This window comes from Mustelus asterias, chromosome 3, assembly GCF_964213995.1.
Source record: "Mustelus asterias chromosome 3, sMusAst1.hap1.1, whole genome shotgun sequence".
Lineage (NCBI taxonomy): Eukaryota > Metazoa > Chordata > Chondrichthyes > Carcharhiniformes > Triakidae > Mustelus > Mustelus asterias.
In genome coordinates this window covers 135,432,931-135,456,482 of record NC_135803.1, presented here as the reverse complement: position 1 = coordinate 135,456,482, position 23,552 = coordinate 135,432,931, and the positions used below count along the sequence as shown (strand labels likewise).

The 23,552-nt window shown below is 43.9% G+C and overlaps 2 protein-coding genes across 2 annotated transcripts in view; one reads left to right on the top strand and one right to left on the bottom strand.

Annotated features, from left to right (window-relative positions):
- Positions 1 to 23,552, bottom strand: part of rab43 (RAB43, member RAS oncogene family) — an 88,182-nt gene that overhangs the window by 12,436 nt on the left and 52,194 nt on the right. The window lies entirely within an intron of this gene.
- Positions 783 to 23,552, top strand: part of LOC144491623 (haloacid dehalogenase-like hydrolase domain-containing 5) — a 41,950-nt gene continuing 19,180 nt past the window's right edge. The window contains exons 1-3 of the mRNA XM_078209721.1: positions 783 to 1,171; positions 19,630 to 19,827; positions 23,306 to 23,418. Of these exons, the coding sequence (XP_078065847.1) occupies positions 1,061 to 1,171; positions 19,630 to 19,827; positions 23,306 to 23,418 (422 nt within the window). The 5' untranslated portion in view covers positions 783 to 1,060. The remainder of the gene's footprint in view (positions 1,172 to 19,629; positions 19,828 to 23,305; positions 23,419 to 23,552) is intronic.

Sequence of the window (23,552 nt, the reverse complement as noted above, 5' to 3'; positions counted from 1 at the left end):
TTGAACAAAAACTGACCCCTCTAACGAGCTAGAGCTATAACAATTCCAGTCAATATTAGTCAAGTTGGTGGAATGAGTACCCTTTGGTTTTCTTGAATAAAATGTGATCTTAATACATCACATTGTCTTTTACAGGATACCACACAAATTTCCTTTGTGTATCTGACTGAAGTACAGATAACAACAGACACACTGCACCTTTAAATATGTCACATGCTCCATGTATGCTATATTTGAGTAACAATTGTTAACAATCGTTGTATAAATCAGTAGAACCTCGACACCTGGTACAACTGATAATGAAACATTCAGAATTATTTGTATTTTTCTCCTACTGTACCTGGACTCACTGTGTCCTGTCTTTTGGATGGAAGAAAAGTTAAATCACAATCCATGAGTCATTTTTTTGAAGCAGTATCATTTACATTTCAACTCACTTACCTGATTAATACTGTGATGTTGCTGTGATCTGTGATCAATACATTATAGGGGCTGTAGCTGTATTGTTGCTGTGTTCTGTGCCCTGGCCACTTAATTACATTGGGGTCTGTGTTGTTGCTGTCTGTGCTCTGGGCAGTTGCTGACATTAGGGACAGTGTTGTTGCTGTGATCTGTGCTCTGGCTAGTTACTTACATTGGAGTCTGTGTTGTTGCTGTGCTCTGGCCAGTTACTTACACTGGGGACTGTTTGTTGCTGTGATCTGTGCTCTGGCCAGTTACTTACACTGGGGCCTGTGTTGTTGCTGTTGTGATGTTAATGCTCTTTGTGTCCTCACTCGTCAGAGGATGGGGAAGGTTGGGCTTCACAGTGTGATGCTGCTGAACACCGTGCATTAGCCGGCCCACACGGGGCAGTGCTGGAGACACCCGGCCGGGTAGAGGAGGGGAAGGGGAAGGGGAAGGGGGGAAGCAGCTGTCAATCAGCGGGGGCGGTGACCGTGACGGCTGGCTGGGGGGTTGATAGCTGCTGCTCTCGGGCTGCGGGAACACAATGAGCCGGCGAGCGGCGGGGGCCGGTTGACTGGCAAAGGGGGAGAGACAGTTGTACACAGCGGCTACAATGAGGGCGTTGCTGGCGCTCAGCCGCGTCGCTCGCACCGCACTCAGGAGGCTGAAGAAGGAACAGGCGCCGGCAAGCTGCAGACTGGCAGGAGGCACAGCTGAGTCTCAGGTAACATCAGCTGGGAGGGAGAGACAGAGCCGGGGTGTGTGGATACTCCACTCACCCAGTGCCCCAGCTGAGAACTCAACACCAAGCAATGTAGCACTTTTAAAACAGTGAATGTGCCCATTTCAACAGATTTAGACATCCTCTTTAATTTAAGTTTATTTATTAGTAGCAATGAAGTTACTGTGAACATTCTCACCTCCAGTTAGGCAACTTTGTTACATTTAGAATTCCTGTTTATAAAAAAACTTACAGTTCCAGATGGTAGTTTTATTCCTATATTTTATTCAGGTACATTAAAGTTAACCTTAAATGATAATTGAGACAATGTATGAACAGTTGAGATAATTGCAGGGACAGTTCTGAAAATATTTCAACCCTTAGCTGAGTGAGCTCAGTTCATTGACTGGTAGTGTGTGTGTGTGTGTGTTTTATAGTTTGCTGTGAATTCTTTGCAGACTGAGTAATGGAATTCCCTTTCAGAAATTTCTTGGACCTCTTTTTCAGCGGCTTTTTAAAAAAGCTGGCTCGTTAGCCAACGTTTGGCCATTAATTTTGTGACTCCATGTCAATTTTTTTTTGTACGGATATAACCTCCTGCGAACTGCCGTGGGTCATTTCTCTATGCAATATGAACGCCAGTTGTTATTTTGGGACCACGAGGTAATGAATGATTGCATTGGTTGGTAAGAACTGGATTGTTTTAAAGTGTAATTAGCTGGGACGAATAGCTGTATTCTGACAGGAGAACATTTGTGTCTCTTCCAAAGCCTTGTAGATGCAAGTAACGTATGTTAAATTCTATTAAACATCGTATTTTCATTCGCAATCATATCGGGTTTTGCTCATTAGAATGAGAAAATGTGATGGAAATTGGTTATCTGCTTTGTCCTGGTCTCCACATTGCCCGATTCCAGAGTAAATTCCAGTGTACTGAGGATCGGGGTTGCAGTGCAACAACGGGTTGTTTTCAAGATTGTGTGCAGTAGAATGAAAATGTGAGGTGGATAAAGGGGGACCTATAGATGTACAGTACTTAGATTTCCAGAAGGCATTTGATAAGGAGCCACATCAAAAGTTTTTGCAGAGACTGAAAACTCACCGTGCAGGGTGAAACATATTACCCTGATAGATTGGCTGGCAGAAAACTGAGTATGCATAAATGACTGGCAGGATGTGACCAGTGGAGTCTCTCATGGGTCTGTGCTGGGGCCTTTTAAATGTACATCAATGACTCAGCTGAGGGGGGGTGAAGGCATGGTAGCTAAATTTGCATATGATAGATAGGAAAGTATGTTGTGAAGAATACACAAATGAAGTGCCGAATGACTGGGAAAATGGGAGAGAATCACATCCATTCTTTGGGCGAGCCCCCATATACTGTCTTATGGTACTTAGAAAAAAATTTGATTCTCACCGGAGTCTATTCACACAGGGAAGCTGGCTACAGACTGCTAGAGTGCGCTGTTGCACATGCACCATGATCTCCCAGTGCACAATCTTACTGGCTCGCCACGCCGATCGACCGGCATGACAAGCTGGTAAGATCACCGCCTAGGAGTTTGTATACTAGGCAGAAATCTGACAGTTGGAATATAATGTGGGAAAATGTGATGTGTTCACGCTGGCATGAAGATTTAAAAAGCCAAGTATTACTTAAACGGAAAACAATTACAGAATTCTGGGGTGCAGAGGGATCTAGATATTCTCATGCATGAGTTGTAAAACCTTAGTTTGCAAGTACAGCATGTAATCATGTTATACAGGGCATTGCTAAGGCAGCATCTTGAGTACTGTATGCAGTTTTGGTCTCCTTATTTAAGGAAGAATGTAAGTGTGTTGGAGGTGGTTCACAGGAGGTTTACTAGATTGATACCTAGAATGAGGGGGTTGTTTTATGAGGATAGCTTGTTTCCACTTGAGTTTAGAAGAGCGAGGAGTGACTTGATTGAAGTATATAAGATCTTGAATGGTCTTGACAAGATGGATGTAGAAAGGATGTTTTCCCATGTAGATAAGTCCAGAACTATAGGATACAGCTTTAATATTAGGGGTCACACTTATAGGACAGAGATGAGGAGAAATTTCTCTCAAAAGGTTGTGCGACTTTGGAACTCTGCCTCAGAAGGCAGTGGAAGTGGGGTTATTGAATATGCTTAAGGCGGAGGTAGATAGATTCTTGTGAGGCAAGATTATCTGGGGTAGATGGAAATGGCAAATTCGAAACAGAAACAGATCAGCCATGGTCTTGTTGAATAGTGGAGCAGACTGGAGGGGCTGAATGGCCTGTTCAGTATATGCATGTGAACCAAATGGTGCATGTGATGTGATACATCTCAAACACCAGTAAACAAAATATTTTGTGAAGCTTGTGTAACTGGTCTGTATATTGAAGAAATGTGTCCCTAGTGGGATAGCACCAGATCTGCTGTGCTCTGTTCTAAAAATGTTGTATTGTTTTTAATAATTAGCCAATCTCCTGTGGTACTGCTAATGATGAGTTGGAAAATGTGCAACTTTAAAATTGTATGAACCTGGTATTATAATTCAGTTGACTTTCTATGACATTGTTCCTGAACAAAACAAGATGGGTTTAATTTTAATCACCAACAGACAGGCTATCTGTTTTACACCACAGCTAATTTTACCTTCCATTAAAGTGGGTAGAAGATAAAACCTTGCAGGGCATAAAACGGATAACTGATCTCATCTCATCAGTTTGCTGCTGGGAGCATTAGATTATCATTTCTTGTACCCGTCTCTCGGTTTTTCTCCCGCAACTAATTTTTGCCCCTCACTCTCTCTTCCTCTTGCTGTGATGCTCATTATGTTTTCCCTGATTTTGTGTCATATTCTCACAATATTGAATTTATTCTCAATGTTTCAGTTTCATTTTTCTGTATGTCTTTCTTGACTCTGTTTCCTTCCTCTACCACTCTTGCGTCTACACTATTTATATTTGACTCCCACATTTGTTCCCCTACTGAATTTTCTATGCTACAAAATAGCAAAGATGGGTAGCTGCCTCTACAGAAATGGTGGCGAAGGTGCTAGGAACGTAGGAACAGAAGTAGGCAAATTCAGCCCTTCGAGCCTGATCCGCCATTCAATCAGATCATTGCTGATCTCTCCCTGGTCTCAAATCCACCTCCCCACCTGTTCCCCATGTCCCTTTATCCCATTTTTATTAGAAATAGCTAGTGCTGGGTATCATTTGGTAAGGAGTGGGAGCATCCAATGAGGACTGAGACAATTGAGGTGGGTAGGAGTTGGGGGAGGGATTTTTGATCAGATGGCGTCATTAGTGCACTGGGTCCTTGGTGCATTGTGGAACTGAGAACAGGAAGAAAGTAGGGGATATCCAACGTGTGAAAGCACCAAGTTTGCATGCACTGGAAAGAGAATGAATTTTGGGGGCCTTGAGCACTGTAGTAAAGATAGAGACTGAAGTCTTGCAGCTCTTCTGCTCTTCGAGCTTGTTTTGTAATTTTTTTGTGTGGCACTAATGTAATTAAATTTTTGTTTCACAAGATGTGGGCATCGCTGGCTAGGCCAACGTTTATTGCCCATCCCCAATTGACCTTGAGAAGGTGGTGGTGAGCTGCCTTCTTTAACTGCTGCAGTCCCTGTGGTGTAAGTCAGTGGTTTCCAACCTTTAAGTCGCAGCACACCTCTATACTATAAAACAATTTGAGGCACATCTCCTATTTTCTCTAAACTGCCCTCCAGCAAAAGACTTTTTTGGGGTGATTTTCAGCCCACGTTCGCTGTCAGAGAGCACGGGGCGCAGGCGGACAATGGAGAGAATCAGGAAACGCGGGGTTCCATGTTTTAGCATACATGTGTGGATGCCAAAAATCTGATTTCCATAATAATGCTGAGCACTGATAGCTTCAGCTCCAGCTATCCCAAAACCTGGGCCATTGACTTGGAAAAATGTAGACAATACAACGTAAATATAAACTGTACAAAGGGAACCCTGATTTCCTTTAAAAACACAGTTCACAAATCATTCTTCCATTTCATATGAGATTTAATATTTTGAAATGGTCATCAACATGAATGTTGACTGTTTCTCTCCGCTATTTTTCTTCTTGTGTCAGATTTCCAGCATCTGCAGTATTTTGCTTTTGTATTAATATTTTGCGTGCTATTACCTCGGGTAGAAAAATGAAGTGTGAGAAAAGAACGGCGACACAATTGAAAGAGGAGAAAGCTGAAGTGCAGGACAGAAGTCTCAGCGTAATGCTAATCTCATACCTCGGCATCAGTTAAACATAACCAGAGATAATCATTGGCACAGTTTCAATATTGTGATTTCCAGAATAGCATATGTCATTTTTTACCTTTCTTTTTCCCTCGCTTTCTCCCAGGGACTTTGCACCCTTTTCGAGATTTTGCTTTTGTGTGGGCAGATGGGGCCTTTGTCGTCAGCTCCAAGTCCCGTTGGTCATACACAGAAACATGGAAAATAGAAGCAGCAGTAGGCCATTCGGCCCTTCAAGCCTCATGGTCTGACCAATGTAGAAAGTCTAAACCACGCATGTGTGGCTCTTTCCCAGCCAGTACATGCGCAGGAGGTCTGAGGTTCGCCTGGTCTTGGAGATGGCAACCACAGAGCTGAATACAGTGGTTAACTTTAGTTTAAGTACATGAATTTGTAATCATTTGTTGCAGCGCACTTGTGGGGGGGGGGGGTCTTCGCAGCACACCCGTGTGCCATGAACCATTGCTGCAGGTTTACCCACAGTGCTGTCAGGGCGGAAGCTCCACAATTTTGACCCTGTGGCATTGAAGGAACGGCAATATATTTCCAAGACAGGATGTTGTGTGGATGTAGAGGAACTTGCAGCTGATGGTGTCCCCACGGACCTGCTGCCCTTGTCCTTCAGGTGGTGGAGGTCACAGGTTTGGAAGCTGCTGTTGAAAGAGCCTTGCTGAATTGCTGCAGTGCCTCTTGTAGATGGCATACATTGTTGCCACTGTGTGTCAGTAGTGGAGGGAGAGAATGTTTAATGTCTGTGAATGGGGTCCTGGTCAAGTGGATTGCTTTGTTCTGGATGGCATCAAGCTTCTTGACTGTTGTTGGAGCTGCACTCATTCCTGGCAAGTGGAAAAAATTCCATCACACTCCTGACTTGAGCCTTGTAGATGGTGGACAGGCTTTGGGGAGTCAGATGGTAAATTATTCACCACAGAATCCCTCACCTCTGATAGCCACAGTATTTACCAATTTTTAGACAATGGTAACCCCCGGGATGGTGATAGTGGGGAATTCAGCGGTAGTAGTGCCATTGAATGTCAAGGGGAGATGGTTCGATTCTCTCTTGTTGGAGATGGTCATTGCCTAATTAGTGCAAATGTTACTTGCCACTTGTCAGTCCAAGCCTCAATGTTGTCCAAGATGGTTGCCTATGGAAATGTACTGCTTCAGTGTCTGAGGAGTCATGAATGGTGCTGAACATTGTGCAACCATCAGTGAACATCTCCACTTATGACCTTTATGAAGAGAAAGTAATTGATGAAGCAGCTGGAGATGGTTGGGCCTAGTACAGATTCCTGAGGAACTTCTGCACCAATGTCCTGGGACTGAGATGATGAATCTCCAACAATCACAACCATCTTCCTTTGTGCTTGGTATGGCTGTGGAGAGTTTTTTCCCCCTGATTACCATTGACTTCAGTATTGTTAGGACTGCTTGATGCCACACTCGGTCAATTGCTGCTTTTATGTCGAGGGCTGTCACTCTCACCTGACATCTTAGAGTTCAGCTCTTTTGGCCATGTTTCAATCAAGGCTGTAATGAGATCAGGAGCTGAATGGCCGAACTGTATGTCAGTAAGCGGGTTATTTCTGAGTAAGTGCTGTTTGATAGCACTGTCGACAAACCATTCCATTAAGAACACACTGATGGGGTGGTTAGATCTGTCCTTTTTGTGGACTGGACATCCCTAGGCAATTTTCCACGTTTCTGGGTAGATGTCAGTGTTGCAGCTGTAGTGGGACAGCTTGGCTAGGGGCATATCTAGTTCTGGAATGTTGTCAGGCTCTATAGGCTTTACATTAGTTGACTGATAGCAAGTATGCTGAACTCAGATGGCATGTTGAGAGAAGGAAACATTATTTTAGTCGAGTAGGGCAGCATGGTGTCGCAGTGTTTAGCACTGCTGCCTCACAACTCCAGGAATCTGGTTCGATTCCTGGCTTGGGTCCCTGTCTATGCAGAGTCTGCACATTCTCCACATGTCTGCATGGGTTTCCTCCCACAGTCCGAAAAACATGCTAGTTAGGTGCATTGGCCATGCTAAATTCTCCCTCAGTGTACCCGAACAGGCGCCGGAGTGTGGGCAACTAGGGGATTTTCACAGTAACTTCATTGCAGTGTTAATGTAAGCCTACTTGTGACACTAATAGATAATTTGATTTATTATTGTCACATGTATGAACATACAGTGAAAAGTATTGTTTCTTGCACACTATACAGACAAAGCATACCATTCATAGAGAATGGTAATAAACTTAAAACTTAAACTTCATAGAGAACGGTATTAAACTTAAAACTTAGTATTTTTAAGGAAAGCAGATTGAATTGTCACTGGAGTTTTGGAAGTAGGAGGGGAAGAGAATCATAAATTTGCAAGTGGATAAAAGTAGGGCGAGCATAATCTGAAGCTTGGGAAATAGCATTTAAGTGAATCAGCAAGCCAGGGGTGAATGGTGCTTGGTGACTTTGCTATGATCAAGGTTAAGATAATTTTAGCTTGAAACATATGTCTTGTTGCTGTTAATGGATTTTGCAGTTGCAGCCTTTGGTACAATCTCTCAAACGTTAACTGCTATTTAATTGGATTCTCTTTGGTGAATTGTGAAGTGAGACCAGAACAATAATTTTAAAATTGTAAATATTTTTCAAGAGTTTTTTGTTTCACTTCACGGCACGGTAGCACAGTGGTTAGCACTGCTGCTTCACAGCTCCAGGGTCCCAGGTTCGATTCCTGGCTCGGGTCACTGTCTGTGCGGAGTTTGCACATTCTCCTCGTGTCTGCGTGGGTTTCCTCCGGGTGCTCCGGTTTCCTCCCACAGTCCAAAGATGTGCGGGTTAGGTTGATTGGCCAGGTTAAAAATTGCCCCTTAGAGTCCAGAGATGCGTAGGTTAGAGGGATTAGCAGGTAAAATATGTGGGGGTAGGGCCTGGGTGGGATTGTGGTTGGTGCAGACTCGATGGGCCGAATGGCCTCCTTCTGCACTGTAGGGTTTCTATGATTCTTTCTATGACTTCCTTTAAGAGCATAATGTTCTTGAGATAAGCATTTGAGGGAAGGAGATGGCAAATGGAGTGAGAGTTGCTGATTCCAAGCTGAAATCTCTGTATAATCTGTGACCCAAGGCGGCCAATGTGACTGCTTTAAAAATGCTGATGGTGAGCTGTCTTTATGGAATCTAAAGTGCAGGGTGTGTGTGTGTTTTTTTTTTCTCTTATATATAGTCAAATTGAAAAAACATGGGGAGTTTTGTCAATTGGAATAGACAGTGCAACAGGGACTTTTAATTCTGTTGTGAACAACTTTGTAGCTTTAATTGACTGAACAGAATGGCAAAAAGATTCAGGAAGGAAAACAAAGTATGAGGATAAACATTTCTCAGCTTCACCAGGGTTGGAGCTAGCCATCTTTGTATTGACAGTTTAATTGCAGTTAAGTTCTTATTTCCAACATAATTTTTGTACTAACATGAGGACTTTGTTTTGAATTTCATTTTTTTGTAATTTAAGGCTTTGCAGACACTGTGTAATAAGTCTTCGGAGACAGAAGTCCCTTCACCAAAATCCCTTTATTTACAAACTCTAACAGCAGTACACAGAGTGCTAGCAGTTAGCATTCTATCTCTGGGGGTGTCAGACAAACTGACAGGCTCAGTTAATTACAAGGCAAAGGCTCCCTGATGGACCATCAATTGGATCCTTAATCAGGGAGCTCATACTCCAATGGGCCAACTTCAATGGCCTGATTGAAGTCATTACAGACTCAACAGGCGGAGACATGGGGCGGAATTCTCCCATCTTGAGGCGAAGTGCCATGGTTAGTGCAGGAATGTGGAGTGTTTCCCGCTGCAGTGGCCAACGGCAAAACATGTCAAATCTTCCAGCCCCAACTTCATTAATTATGCATTCTTATTCAGTGGTGGGGAAAGCCTTGATAGCACGTGGCCCACTGTTGTATCTGGGCGCCATTTGGAAAAGGCACTCAACATCACTGACCCACTATTCAAGAAAGAAAATGGACCTCCTGAAAATGAAGATGGAGTTCTGGGAGTACCCTGAGACCGGGGGTGGACCATCTGAGAAAGAAGATGGATCTCCGGGAGTATTTTGAGGCTGAAAGGACTCCACCCCAGGACACTGAATCTGGAAGATCCACCGGCAGATACTTGATTTGATTTATTATTGTCACATGTATTAACATACAGTGAAAAGTATTGTTTCTTGCGCGCTATACAGCCAAAGCATACCGTTCATAGAGAAGGAAACGAGAGAGTGCAGAATGTAGTGTAACAGTCATAGCTAGGGTGTAGAGAAAGATCAACTTAATGCAAGGCAAGTCCATTCAAAAGTCTGACAGCAGGGAAGAAGCTGTTCTTGAGTCGGTTGGTACGTGACCTCAGACTTTTATATCTTTTTCCCGAAGATAGAAGGTAGAAGAGAGAATGTCCAGGGTGCGTGGGGTCCTTAATTATGCTGGCTGTTTTGCCGAGGCAGCGGGAAGTGTAGACAGAGTCAATGGATGGGAGGCTGGTTTGTGTAATGGATTGGGCTACATTCACAACCTTTTGTAGTTCCTTGCACTCTTGGGCAGAGTAGGAGCCATACCAAGCTGTGATACAACCAGAAAGAATGCTTTCTATGGTGCATCTGTAAAAGTTGGCGAGAGTTGTAGCTGACGTGCCAAAATTCCTTAGTCTTCTGAGAAATTGGTGGGCTTTCTTAACTATAGTGTCGGCATGGGGGGACCAGGACAGGTTGTTGGTGATCTGGACACCTAAAACCGTGAAGCTCTCGACGCTTTCTATTTCGTCCCCGTTGATGTAGATAGGGGCATGTTCTCCTCTACGCTTCCTGAAGTCGATGACAATCTCCTTCATTTTGTTGACCTTGAGGGAGAGATTATTGTTGCTGCACCAGTTCACCAGATTCTCTATCTCATTCCTGTACTCTGTCTCATCATTGTTTGAGATCAGACCCACTACCGTGATGTCATCAGCAAACTTGAAAATTGAATTGGATGGGAATTTGGCCACACAGCCATTGGTGTATAAGGAGTATAGTAGGGAGCTGAGAACACAGCCTTGTGGAGCACCGGTGTTGAGGATGATCGTGGAGGAGATGTTGTTGCCTATCCTTACTGATTGTGGTCTGTGGGTTAGGTAGTTCAGGATCCAGTTGCAGAAGGAGGTGCCGAGACCCAGGCCATGGAGTTTGGAGATGAATTTTGTGGGGATAATAGTGTTGAAGGCTGAGCTGTAGTCAATAAATAGGAGTCTGACATAGGTCATAGAAATCATAGAATCATAGAAACCCTACAGTGCAGAAGGAGGCCATTCGGCCCATCGAGTCTGCACCGACCACAATCCCACCCAGGCCCTACCCCCACATATTTTACCTACTAACCCACACATCCCAGGACTCTAAGGGGCAATTTTTTTAACCTGGCCAATCAACCTAACGCACACATCTTTGGACTGTGGGAGGAAACCGGAGCACCCGGAGGAAACCCACGCAGACACGAGGAGAATGTGCAAACTCCACACAGACAGTGACCCGAGCCGGGAATCGAACCCGGGACCCTGGAGCTGTGAAGCAGCAGTGCTAACCACTGTGCTACCGTGTCCTTGTTATCTAGGTGTTCCAGGGGTTGAGTGCAGGGCCAGGGAAATGGCGTCTGCTGTGGACCTGTTGCGGCGGTAGGCAAACTGTAGTGGATCCAGGCAGTCCAGGAGGCTGGAATTGATACGTGCCATGACTAACCTTTCAAAGAACTTCATAATGATGGCTGTCAGAGCTACCGGCCGATAGTCATTAAGGCACGCTGCTTGATTTGTCTTAGGTACCAGGATGATGGTAGTCGTCTTGAAGCAGATAGGGACCTCAGATTGTTGTAAAGAGAGGTTGAAGATGTCTGTGAATATCCCCGCTAGCTGATCCACACAAGATCTGAGTGCACGTTCGGGTACCCCATCCAGGCCAGTCGCTTTCCGTGGGTTGACCTTCAAGAAAGCTGCTCTGACATCTGCAATGGTGACCCCAGGTACAGGTTTTTCCAGAGTGGAGGGCATGTTCTCACTGACTTCTTGCTCAAAACGGGTGTAAAATGCATTGAGCTCATCAGGGAGGAATGTGTTGGAGCCGGCGATTTTACATGCCTTCATCTTGTAGCCTGTTATGTCTTGCAGACCTTGCCATAGTCAGCAGGGATCAGTGTGGCAAGGCTGGGACTCTAGCTTGGTCTGGCATCTTTGATGGATCTCCTTAGATTGTATCTGGCTTTCTTGTATAGGTCAGTGTCGCCTGACTTGAACGCCTCAGACCTGGACTTCAGCAAGCAGTGGATATCCCTGTTTATCCATGGTTTCTGGTTGGGGAACGTACGGATTTGCTTCTTTGGCAGACAGTGTTCTACACACTTACTAATGAAGTCAGTTACTGTAGTGGCGTACTCGTTCAGGCTAGTTGCAGAGTTTTAAAATATTGACCAGTCCACTGACTCCAAGCAGCCCCGTAGGAGATCATCCGAATCCTCAGACCAACATTGCATGACTTTCTTTGATGCACCTCCAACTTTCTTTGATCCACTCCCGACCCATGGCAGTGGTGTTCTCGGGTTGTGGGCAGCGTCCATCCTGAGCTCTGGAGGCAGCCCCAGGCATTGTTCAGATGAGCCCCAACATCTGCACACCATGTTGTTCCAAATGTGTTTCCTGCTGATGTGTCTTCCCATCGGCATCATGGAGAATCTGGCTTGGGGAGGGGGCTTCGGGCCTTCATCTGCATCCATTAATGGAATGCAAATGAGGTTCATACCAACCTGCCATGGCACACCAATGGAAGATCCCGCTTTAAATTCACACCAGTGTGGAACTGATTTCTGGACCTTCTGCCATATTCTTCCCCACCACATCCTCCATCGAACATGCCAGGGAGAAGCTTTGGGAGAATTACATCCATCGTGTTCAATTCTTGTCTATTAAAAACCATACATCCAAGGGTGATTTTTGAGTAAATGTGCATCCATGAGAATGTAGTTATTCTACACCCAGGTAGCAGTCAACCATTTTGGGCACCCCCATGTAGTAAGGAAATAAAATAACAGGGAAGATGTAGAGCAGGATTTTCCGGCCACACTCGCCCCAAGGCCGGAAATTCCACCCGAGGTCAGCAGGCCTTTTGCATGGTCTGTTCGCCCCCGGCCCACTACAATTCCCATGTCAGGCGGAATGGGAAAATTCCACCCGTAGTGTAGGTTCATTGGCATGTTGCCAAAGTGAAGATTGAATAGAGAAATGGAAGCTTATCCAATGGAGAGAAGATTGAAGGGTGACCAGATCTTCACAACTTTTAAGATTATGCAGGGTTAATATGGGATAAGTAGCAATAGATTATCTCCAATGTTTGTCAATACAGGGAGTGATATGAGGGCATAAATTGAAGGTAGTGAAGTATTAAATGGAAGGATAGAAAAAAATGACTGTTGAAAATGGTCAGGTTCTTGCCTTTTCTACCACAAGCTGTCATTCGAAGTATAATTGATAAACATCTTCATAAAGGGAATCAGATAATGGCTTGAAACAGAGGGATATTAAGTTGTGCGATTAAATGTTGAACCTTGGGTAGGGCTATTGAGGCGGTGATAAATTTAAGAAAACTATCTGGTGTCAAGCACCTGAATTTGAAGCGTCTTGTGCAAAATGCTTTAGAAATAGCGAACTCCAGATGCACCCTGACCCACTGCGGTGGTATTCCAGGGTCCAAGGTTGTGGGCGGCCTCCATTCTGAACTCCGGAGGCAGCCGCAGGCATTGTTCAGATGAGTCCGAACATTTGCACGCCATGTTGTTCCAAATGTGTTTCCTGCCGATGTGTTTACCCCCTGGCATCGTGGAGAATCTGGCTGGGGGAGAAGGGGGAGGTTGGGCCTTCCTGTGCACCCTATTAACAGGGTGCAAATGAGGTTCACGCCAACCTCTAGTGGGCTTTCCGACCCACCATGGCAGGCACCAACGGAAGATCCTGAATCACAGCCAATTTATAGGTCCAAAAAATGTAAGGAAGGAGGCCTGCCCCCTTGGAAATGGTGCTGCGCTCTGCAACATGCTAACTTTCTGGTGGAAAAGTGCCTTGTTTTTGGATTTGCTCAATCCTGTGACAATATTCTCAGAAGAAAATTCTCTGAATTGTCAGCACCCAGTGGGCTTTGGATTTGGGCTCCTCAGCAGGCAAATCACTGAATTGCAAATCTGGAATTGTGAAGAAAGATTGAGATGTTACCCTAAACTTGCACAGTGCATATTTGCACTTAGGAATCAATTTTCTGGCCGAAGTTCTCTACTTTCTGTGGCTACCAGCTTGCAATTTCTTCCCATTCTAAATGGATGAATGGGAAATCCCTGGCTGAGTTCAATTGGTCTGCAGTAAACTTGTTTTGGAGATTGATATTCTGGGAGAAGTATGGAGTGATCAAAAAAATACTACTTCAGCCAGAGAGTGGTGAATTTGTGGATCTCTTTGCCGCAGAAGGCTGCGGAGGCCAGGTCATTGAGCGTCTTTAAGACAGAGATAGATTCTTGATTAATAAGGGGATCAGGGGTTATGGGGAAAAGGCAGGAGAATGGGGATGAGAGAAATACCAGCCATGATTGAATGGCGGAGCAGACTCGATGGGCCGAGTGGCCTAATTCTGCTCCTATGTCTTTTGGACTTCTGTTCATCTGTTTTCTGTTTTAGTTGTATGCGAAAATCAGTCTCTCATTATCAGGATGTAAAATCAGAGGACAAATCCATTCTGATTGGTGTCACATTAGACAAGAGCAAAGCAAATTGGAAGAAGACAATGAGAAAGCATGTCAAGTCACATTGATTTACATGCCTGACTGCCTCTTTTACAATGCTGTTGTTGTTTCTTGAGTTAGTTACTATATTGAGCATACGGGTATTGCGACTGTTTCACTATTTATCACAAGCTATTCATTTGTGCTGAAAGTATTTACATTTTTGGAACCAAATAAATGAAGATTAATTATATTTACGGTTGTGCAACTCGACTAAACAAAAATTGTGAGTTGTAAGTTACGCTGAAAACCTCAACGTTGTATGTTTTAAATCAGAGTCCCTACAGTGCAGAAGGAGGCCATTTGGCCCACCGAGTCTGCACCAACCATAATCCCACCCAGGCCCTATCCCCTAGACACTGCTAGTCCCTCTGACACTAAGGGTTGGCATGGCGAATCCACCTAACCCACACATCTTTGGACTGTGGGAGGAAACCAGAGCACCCGGAGGAAACCCATGCAGATAAGCTGAGAACGTGCAAACTCCACACAGACAGACACCCGAGGCCGGAACTGAACCCGGATCCCTGGTGCTGTGATGCAGCAGTGCTGACCACTATGCCACCATGTCGCCCATTCAAGGTGTTTCTCTGATGGAACACCATGTTATACGGTTGACAGCAGCAGACATCCCCTGTTGGATGATGGGAACCAGCAAAATTGAATGGAAGCGTTGAGTGTTATTTATTTATTTCATTTTATGGGATGTGGGCGTCGCTGGCTGGGCCCGCATTTATTGCTCTTCTCTAACTTCCCTCCATTTCAAAGGGCATTTGAGAGTCAACCACATTGCTGTAGTTGTGGAGTCACATGTAGGCCAGACCTGGTAAGGACGACAGATTTCCTTCCCTAAAGGGCATTCATGAACTCAATGGGTTTTTACGACAATTGACAATGGTTTCATGGTCATTCATTGAGTGGGATTCGAACCCAGGTCCAAGTGCATTATCCTGGGTCTCTGGATTGCTAGTCCAGTGGTAATTCCACAGTGCCACTGCCTCAGCAATCCCTGGGGACAATTGAGTGGTTAGCTGTTGGCTGAAAAGCACTGATTGCGGCTGTTGGAAACACCGTGCTTCTGATGTACACCCAGTTCTAAAGGGCAGCTAGATCTGGGAAGGGAGCACTGGCACAGTGGCCAGGAACAAAGGTACCTGATCAAAACTAAGATGATTAGAGGACTTGCAGTGGTTTGCGTGGAATGAAACCACTGAAAACGCCCAAGGCATTTGTAGAAATGAACACGCAACCAACAGTAACCAAATAATTACAACTGCAACAAAGAGCTGCAAGTGGAGCCCTAGGCAGGTTCCCAGATCCATGTCAGCTGGAATGAGGATCAAATCCCTGTTGTCGACACCAATCTGATCCACACCAGCCATCGAGGCAACTGAACCAACCAGAACACCCCCCCCCCCCCCCCCCACTCCCCCACCCTTCCCAAGGCCTTTCAGTTGCTGTGGCAACATGGACTATCACATACATGTGGTAATCTGGATCAATAAATAGTGATGGTAGCGGTTCCAATTTTTTTCCATCAACGCCACTGGCGTATGTTGGAAGACTTTACAGGTTGACACTCAGTCTGTTTGGCTGTGACAGGATAGATGTCTCTGAGGAAAAAAGATAATCCTTGTAGTATTGTAAGAGTTAGCATTTTAATCTTGATTGATTTTTCATAGGCTTATGGTAGTATAAATGTTACCAGTAGATTTGATCAGTTTCTACCAGCTTGGGATGACGATTTGAAATTTTCCTCTCTGTGAATTGTCTCAAGATGGTTTTCAATATTGAAGATGTTTATTTAAATACTAGGAGCTTTCAAGGTTTCCAAAAACAAATCGCAGGGCGCTCTTTTCCATTCTTATTAGTCAATAAGATATTTGGTAATTTAATACAGCCTGTTATCAGCTGCAGAGTAATTGTTGCATTATGGATATGTGCTGTCTTGGAAAGGCATGATGCTGTCCAGATAAGTATTGGGTTTAATTTTAAAGATAGTTTCTGGCAAACCCATTATGCTTGTGATGTTTTATGAATGTATTTAAAATGGTGTCTGAAAAGCCTTCCAGTGTGATTTTTTTTTTCAGGCACTTGTGGTTTGCATTGATTCTCTTGTTTGCTAGGGCTGAACGTTGGGCAGAGTGGTCTTTGGTAAAGTGAGTAGTGACCCTAACACTGAACCAGAAGCTCCGGGGTTCAAATCCCACTCTCGGACTTGATGACCAAGGAAGATGCGTTCACAACACAGCCAAACAGATCGAGTATCAACCTGTAAACCCTTCCCACATACGCCAGTGGTGTTGATGGAAATAAATTGGAACCGCTACCATCACTATTCATCGCTCCAGATTACCACATGTATGTGATAGTCCATGTTGCCACAGCAACTCAAAGGCCTTGGGGAGCGGGAGGTGGGGGCCTGGTTGGCTCAGTTGCCTGGACGGCTGGTGTGGATCAGATTGGTGTTGACAACAGGGGTTTGACCCTCATTCCAGCTGACGTGGATCTGGGAACCTGCCTCCTTAGCCCTATCTGTGGTAGAGATCGTGGTGCTGTGCATGAAGAAGAAAAAAGCTGAACCATTCATAGAATCATAGAATGTACGGCAAAGGGACAGGCCCTTCAGCCCAAACTAGTCCATGCTGACCAAAAAGCCCATCTAGGCCAACTCCATTTGGCCCATGTAAGAAAGAACGGTACAGCACAGGAAACAGGCCCTTCGGCCCTCCAAGCCTGTGCCGCTCCTTGGTCCAACTAGACCAATTGTTTGTATCCCTCCATTCCCAGGCTGCTCATGTGACTATCCAGGTAAGTCTTAAAAGATGTCAGCGTGTCTGCCTCCACCACCCTACTTGGCAGCACATTCCAGGCCCCCACCACCCTCTGTGTAAAAAAACATCCCTCTAATATCTGAGTTATACTTCACCCCTCTCACCTTGAGCCCGTGACCTCTCGTGATCGTCACTTCTGATCTGGGAAAAAGCTTCCCACCGTTCACCCTATCTATCCCCTTCATAATCTTGTTCACCTCTATCAGATCTCCCCTCATTCTCCATCTTTCCAGGGAGAACAACTCCAGTTTACCCAATCTCTCCTCTCCTATCCCTCTAAACCATTCCTATCCATGTATCTGTCCAAATGTCTTTTAAATGTTGTCAATGCCCCTATAGAAAAAGTTTATGTATTAGTGTCACAAGTAGGCTTACATTAACACTGCAATGAAGTTACTGTGAAAATCCTCTGGTCGCCACACTCTGGCACCTGTAATAGGGAACACCCATCGTCTCAACACCAGCACATGCTGTTCTTGATGCAGCTGCTGCAGGGGAAGAGACCATCACCCATTTCCCTCTGGAAAATGTACAGAGAATATTACATGTATCAAAATTGTATTGAAACATTCAGAGTGCAACATCATCTATGCAGACAACTTAAATACCACCACACTGTTTGTAATCACCATTTTGAAATGCCTGTAATGTTCTTTTGATTGTATTGAAGCACCTCAAGAGTGCAACACAGTCCATGTAAAAAACATGAATATCATTGCATTCTCTCTGGTGGCTATTTTGAAATGTTTGTAATGTTCTTTCAGATATTTTACAAATAAAGTATATTTTTGCAAAAACAATGTTCTCCCAGGACGAGGTTGGAAATTGTGTAGAACCCCTTGGGCTATGTGATTCACGTTGAATGTATGTAGTGAATATTACATTTATCAGGATTGTATTAGAACATAGAACAGTACAGCACAGAACAGGCCCTTCGGCCCACGATGTTGTGCCGAGCTTTATCTGAAACCATGATCAAGCTATCCCACTCCCTATCATCCTGGTGCGCTCCATGTGCCTATCCAATAACCGTTTAAATGTTCCTAAAGTGTCTGACTCCACTATCACTGCAGGCAGTCCATTCCATACCCCAACCACTCTCTGCATAAAGAACCTACCTCTGATATCCTTCCTATATCTCCCACCATGAACCCTATAGTTATGCCCCCTTGTAATAGCTCCATCCACCCGAGGAAATAGTCTTTGAACGTTCACTCTATCTATCCCCTTCATCATTTTATAAACCTCTATTAAGTCTCCCCTCAGCCTCCTCTGCTCCAGAGAGAACAGCCCTAGCTCCCTCAGCCTTTCCTCATAAGACCTACCCTCCAAACCAGGCAGCATCCTGGTAAATCTCCTCTGCACTCTTTCCGGTGCTTCCACATCCTTCTTATAGTGAGGTGACCAGAACTGCACACACTATTCCAAATGTGGTCTCACCAAGGTCCTGTACAGTCGCAGCATAACCCCACGGCTCTTAAACTCCAACCCCCTGTTAATAAAAGCTAACGCACTATAGGCCTTCTTCACAGCTCTATCCACTTGAGTGGCAACCTTTAGAGATCTGTGGATATGGACCCCAAGATCTCTCTGTTCCTCCACAGTCTTCAGAACCCTACCTTTGACCCTGTAATCCACATTTAAATTAGTCCTACCAAAATGAATCACCTCACATTTATCAGGGTTAAACTCCATTTGCCATTTTTCAGCCCAGCTTTGCATCCTATCTATGTCTCTTTGCAGCCTACAACAGCCCTCCACCTCATCCACTACTCCACCAATCTTGGTGTCATCAGCAATTTTACTGATCCACCCTTCAGCCCCCTCCTCTAAGTCATTAATAAAAATCACAAAGAGCAGCGGACCAAGCACTGATCCCTGCGGCACTCCGCTAGCAACCTGCCTCCAATCCGAAAATTTTCCATCCACCACCTCAGAGTACAAATTGATCTAGTTAGGCAACTTAAATACAACTGCACTTTTTATAATGACCATTTTGAAATGTCAGTAATGTTCCTTCAGGTTTATTAGGAATAAAGTATATTTTTTGCAACAAAAGAAATCTGGAATCTGTCTTTGTTTGTGTCACAATTAGGCTTACATTCACACTGCAATGAAGTTACTGTGAAAATCCCCTAGTCGCCACACTCCGGGTAAACTGAGGGAGAATTTAGAATGGCCAATGTACCTAACCAGCATGTCTTTCAGACTGTGGGAGGAAACCGGAGCACCCAGAGGGAACCTACGCAGACATGGGGAGAATGTGCAGACTCTGCACAGACAGTGACCCAAGCCAGGAATCAAACCAGGGTCCCTGGCGCTGTGAGGCAGCAGTGCTATCCACTGTGCCGCCCCCATTCCTCATGGAGAGTCATGTAATGATTAATATGTGTTACTCATTTATAAAATCTAATGTGGATAACAGAATCTGTGCTGAATTTTAATTATTTTTAGTTGTGCAGTTGATTTCATGGTGTTCCCAAACACATTTCTGAAGATTGAGTAATTCTTTCTTCTGTTGAATTTTCAGCCCTGCTTTGGCCTCCTTGTTGATATTGATGGAGTGTTGGTGCGAGGAAAAACACCCATCCCAGCTGCCAGGAAAGCATTCAAGAAGCTAGTGAACATTAAGGGGGAATTTTTAGTGCCTGTGGTGTTTGTAACCAATTCAGGAAACTGTGTTCGACAAACAAAAGCCGACCAGCTAACTCGAGTATTGGGAGTACCAGTGAGTATCTAAATTGGTGCTTTATAAAGATGTTATAATTGATGGAATTAACTATTTGTTTTGTCGAGGTGACCAAATTGCAATGTGTTGTTTATAGATAGTGTGCTGTGACACCATTTTATCCTTCATCACATGTCGTTTTTTTTCTTGAAGGATAAAATAACTGTTTACCTAATGTATTACCCAGACATTCTGGTTGTTACTCATAACCAGTCCTATGGGATAAGGATTAAATTGTGTTATTTATTGAATATCTTGGTGACAAGGACTAAAAATAGTATTGAAGGAGTGGTATGATATGAGATCAAAGGTTATGGATTGGAATTATACATATATCTGTAAAGATGAACAATTTATTTGCATAAGTAATGTGTTTTGTATACTTTCAGAAAGGGAGGTTAGGGGCAAAGGTAGTATTGCCTTTCCTTTGGCCATCTTGTTTTCTCCTTAGAAGTGAGCAAGCTATTTGTGAGTAAGTCCTGTGAATTGCAGCATGGGTTTTTATTACAGAATCTATTCACTAATTTTACTACTTTATCTGAATGACAAAGATCTGTTGCAAAGCTTTGTTGTAGAGAACTGATAACCATGAAAGGGCTGACAGGCACAATGACACATCTTAAGAATAATGGGTCTCCTGTTTTAAGACATAGAAGATGAGATTTGTTTTTCTCTGAGGTTTGTGAATCTGTGGAACCCTCTTTCCCCAGAGATTGGTAGAGGCAGGCTCACTGAACATCTTTAAGACGGAGGTAGATAAATTATTGTCTAACAGAGAGTCAAAGGGTATCAGGTAGGTGGGGATGTGGTGCTGAGGCCATAATCAGATCAGCCATAAGCTTATTGAATGGTGAGGCAGGCTTGAGGGGCTGAATGGCCTACTGCTCCTAAATTCATCTGTCTGTACATGACACAAAGATGTTCAACACATGTCGTTGAACATCCAACAGCTTAGTTCTCAGTGAGTAAGCCCAAATCGGAGCACAGTATTCTGCAACTGAGCAGCTAAGTGTATCAGCAAGTTTGACAAGTTATACCTCAGTAGTTTTCAGGTTAATGACTGGTTGAGGCAGAGGCTCATTGACTGCTTTTCATAAAGCAACAGTACAGGAATAGGTGTGCCTTTGGATCAGCTATTTATTCTATTATGGCTGCCGGTTTACTTGAAATAATTAAGGAAAACCAACCCTATGGATTTTAACTTTGTCCTCCACATTAGCAACAGAGTGCGTAACTACCAGGGACCACCTTCCCAACATGAATTGTAAAAACGAGAGAGCGCCACATGGACGATAGCCTCTCGAGACACCCGTATCAAGCAAATTATAAAGGCAGATTGAAGTACTGTTGTGATTGAGAAGGTATTTCCTGCTCACTTCCATGGTCAGCGTTATTTTGTATCGGCTGTAATAGCTGATAGGATGGAGAGTTAAGTGAAGAAGAGGTGAATTTCATAGCATACAGATCATTAGAAAAGTAAACAAACTCCTGAGGATGGAATCATGTCCTACAGTGATAGCAACTAAATAAAGGCTTTTATTTGACCTGCAGGAACCAAGACTGCATCTTCAATGTAAAGCTACAGAATTTTACAAATTTTGCACAGGAATATCTCCCAGCATTTCCACATTTCTCTGCCCCTTTCCAATTCCCAAGTCCCTGACTAAAGCGTCCCGAGATCAAATTAATTTCCCTTTAGTACTTTGTCAGCGTGACACTGCTGCTTTCTGTCATCCTACTTAGTAACTCCTTGTTTTTGCCTTTATTGCTCTTGTGTCCACTCACTCTCTCACTCTTTCTTTCTCCCTCATTCACCTATGCTTCATCCTGCGGCAATTCCTAATGTTGTTTCCAGACGTCCGGCGTTCTGGAGATTGAAAGGGATTGCAAAGATTCAGTAATTAAGGAGTTAAAAGTCGCCTGAGCAGAGGGAAGAAGAATATTGCGTTAGAAATTTCTGTTTGTGCTTGTGTTATAAATAGCGTATACAATAATTGTCTAACTAGTGTTGGCCTAATGCATGCACAACTCCCAATGCCATATTCTATTGAGTCTACTGATTGGATAAATAGTGGTGAAATAAAGGCGTGAGAGTAACGTAATGTTCAACTTCGGGGTATTATTTAGACTTTCTAAATATAAGTGCTAAAGATTGTAACTGATTTTGATTCTTGAATTTAAAGCAGCTTTCATGTAGTTATTGAATGGTGACATTATACTCTCCCTATGAGCGGCAGCTTGTTAGTTGTGTGTGGTTCTTTATGATGGTAGCACAGCTCCCTAGAAGCCTCGGGGATCATATTTAGCATAAGTTGAATGGGAAATGTTGTTTGATGTGCAACCTTTTTGAGGGAGTACCATTTAGCAGGATTAGAAGCAGTACTTTAAACGCAGACAGCTGTGGGACTGGAACTATACTAACAGGATTAGCATTTACTCTAAAAAGGGGAGCAACATGAAATGCAGTGATGGGGCAGCATTGGGAGTGAAGCAGCTGGCCAAATGGTCTACCTGTGCCATGCATCAGGTATCATTTCAGTCTGAAGGGCGCATAGTTTGATCTTGATACCAGGGTTAATTCAGTTCTGTTTGAAGAATGGATATATGAAATGAAACTTTCAAATGAATAACATTTTTAAAAGCACAAACTCCTGTCCTCCTATGTCAAGAATGATGTACGTGGAGTAAAGTTATTCAGGGATTGCCCTTAACTTATGTGTGACGGTTAAAATTGACATGATGGAAGAGTGAAGTGTTTAACATTTTAGGGCGCAGTCCAAACAGCTCTTAATCGCTTTGTTACCTGAGATCAACATCTATGGATCATCAGATGTGGAGTAAATCATGAGTTGGGCCCAAACTGAAAAGCTAAATAAAGTTAAAGTTTATTTATTAGTCACAAGTTCGGCTTACATCAGCACTGCAATGAAGTTACTATGAAATTCCCCTAGTCGCCACACTCTGCCATCTGTTCGGGTCAATGCACCTAACCAGCACGTCTTTCAGACTGTGGGAGGAAATCAGAGCACTCGGAGTAAACCCACGCCGACACATGCAAACACCACACAGACAGTTACCCAAGCCGGGAATCGAACCTGTGTCCCTGGCACTGTGAGGCAGTAGTGCTAACCACTGTACCACCATGCCACCCGTAGTTTTCTTTGTCGGCTTCAAGTGCAGGTACTTTGGATAGTTTCTTAATCGAGGCAGGTCCAAAGCAGAACTCCTTGTGATTTGCCATCAAACTCGTTAGGTCAGTACTGAGAGTGTAGGTTGCCTCATAATCACAAGAGAATTTGTTCTTCCCATCATGAGTAAATCTGAGATTCTTGGTGCTGCGTGCTTGTTGGAAACTAGGAACATTTTTAATAATTTGTTCATTGTGTGGAAGATTATCATGAAATTCATCCACAGAATTTAATCGTAGCTATAGATAAGCTGCTTGTACTCACATTATTTTCTTTTGAATGTCCATCAGATTTCTCAGGATCAAGTTATGATGGCTCACAGTCCACTGCAGATGTTTAAACGTTACCATGACAAATGTGTACTGGTCTCTGGGCAAGGCCCAGTCATGGACATTGCTAAAAGGTATCCTTTTAGGAAATTTATACTGGAACAATGCCCCAAGCAAGATGCTTTTGTGTTGTGCGTGCGTGTGCATGCGCGGGCTCTAGGATAGCCATACCTTGCAGATTTAATCTTTTATCAAATTGTGAGTACAT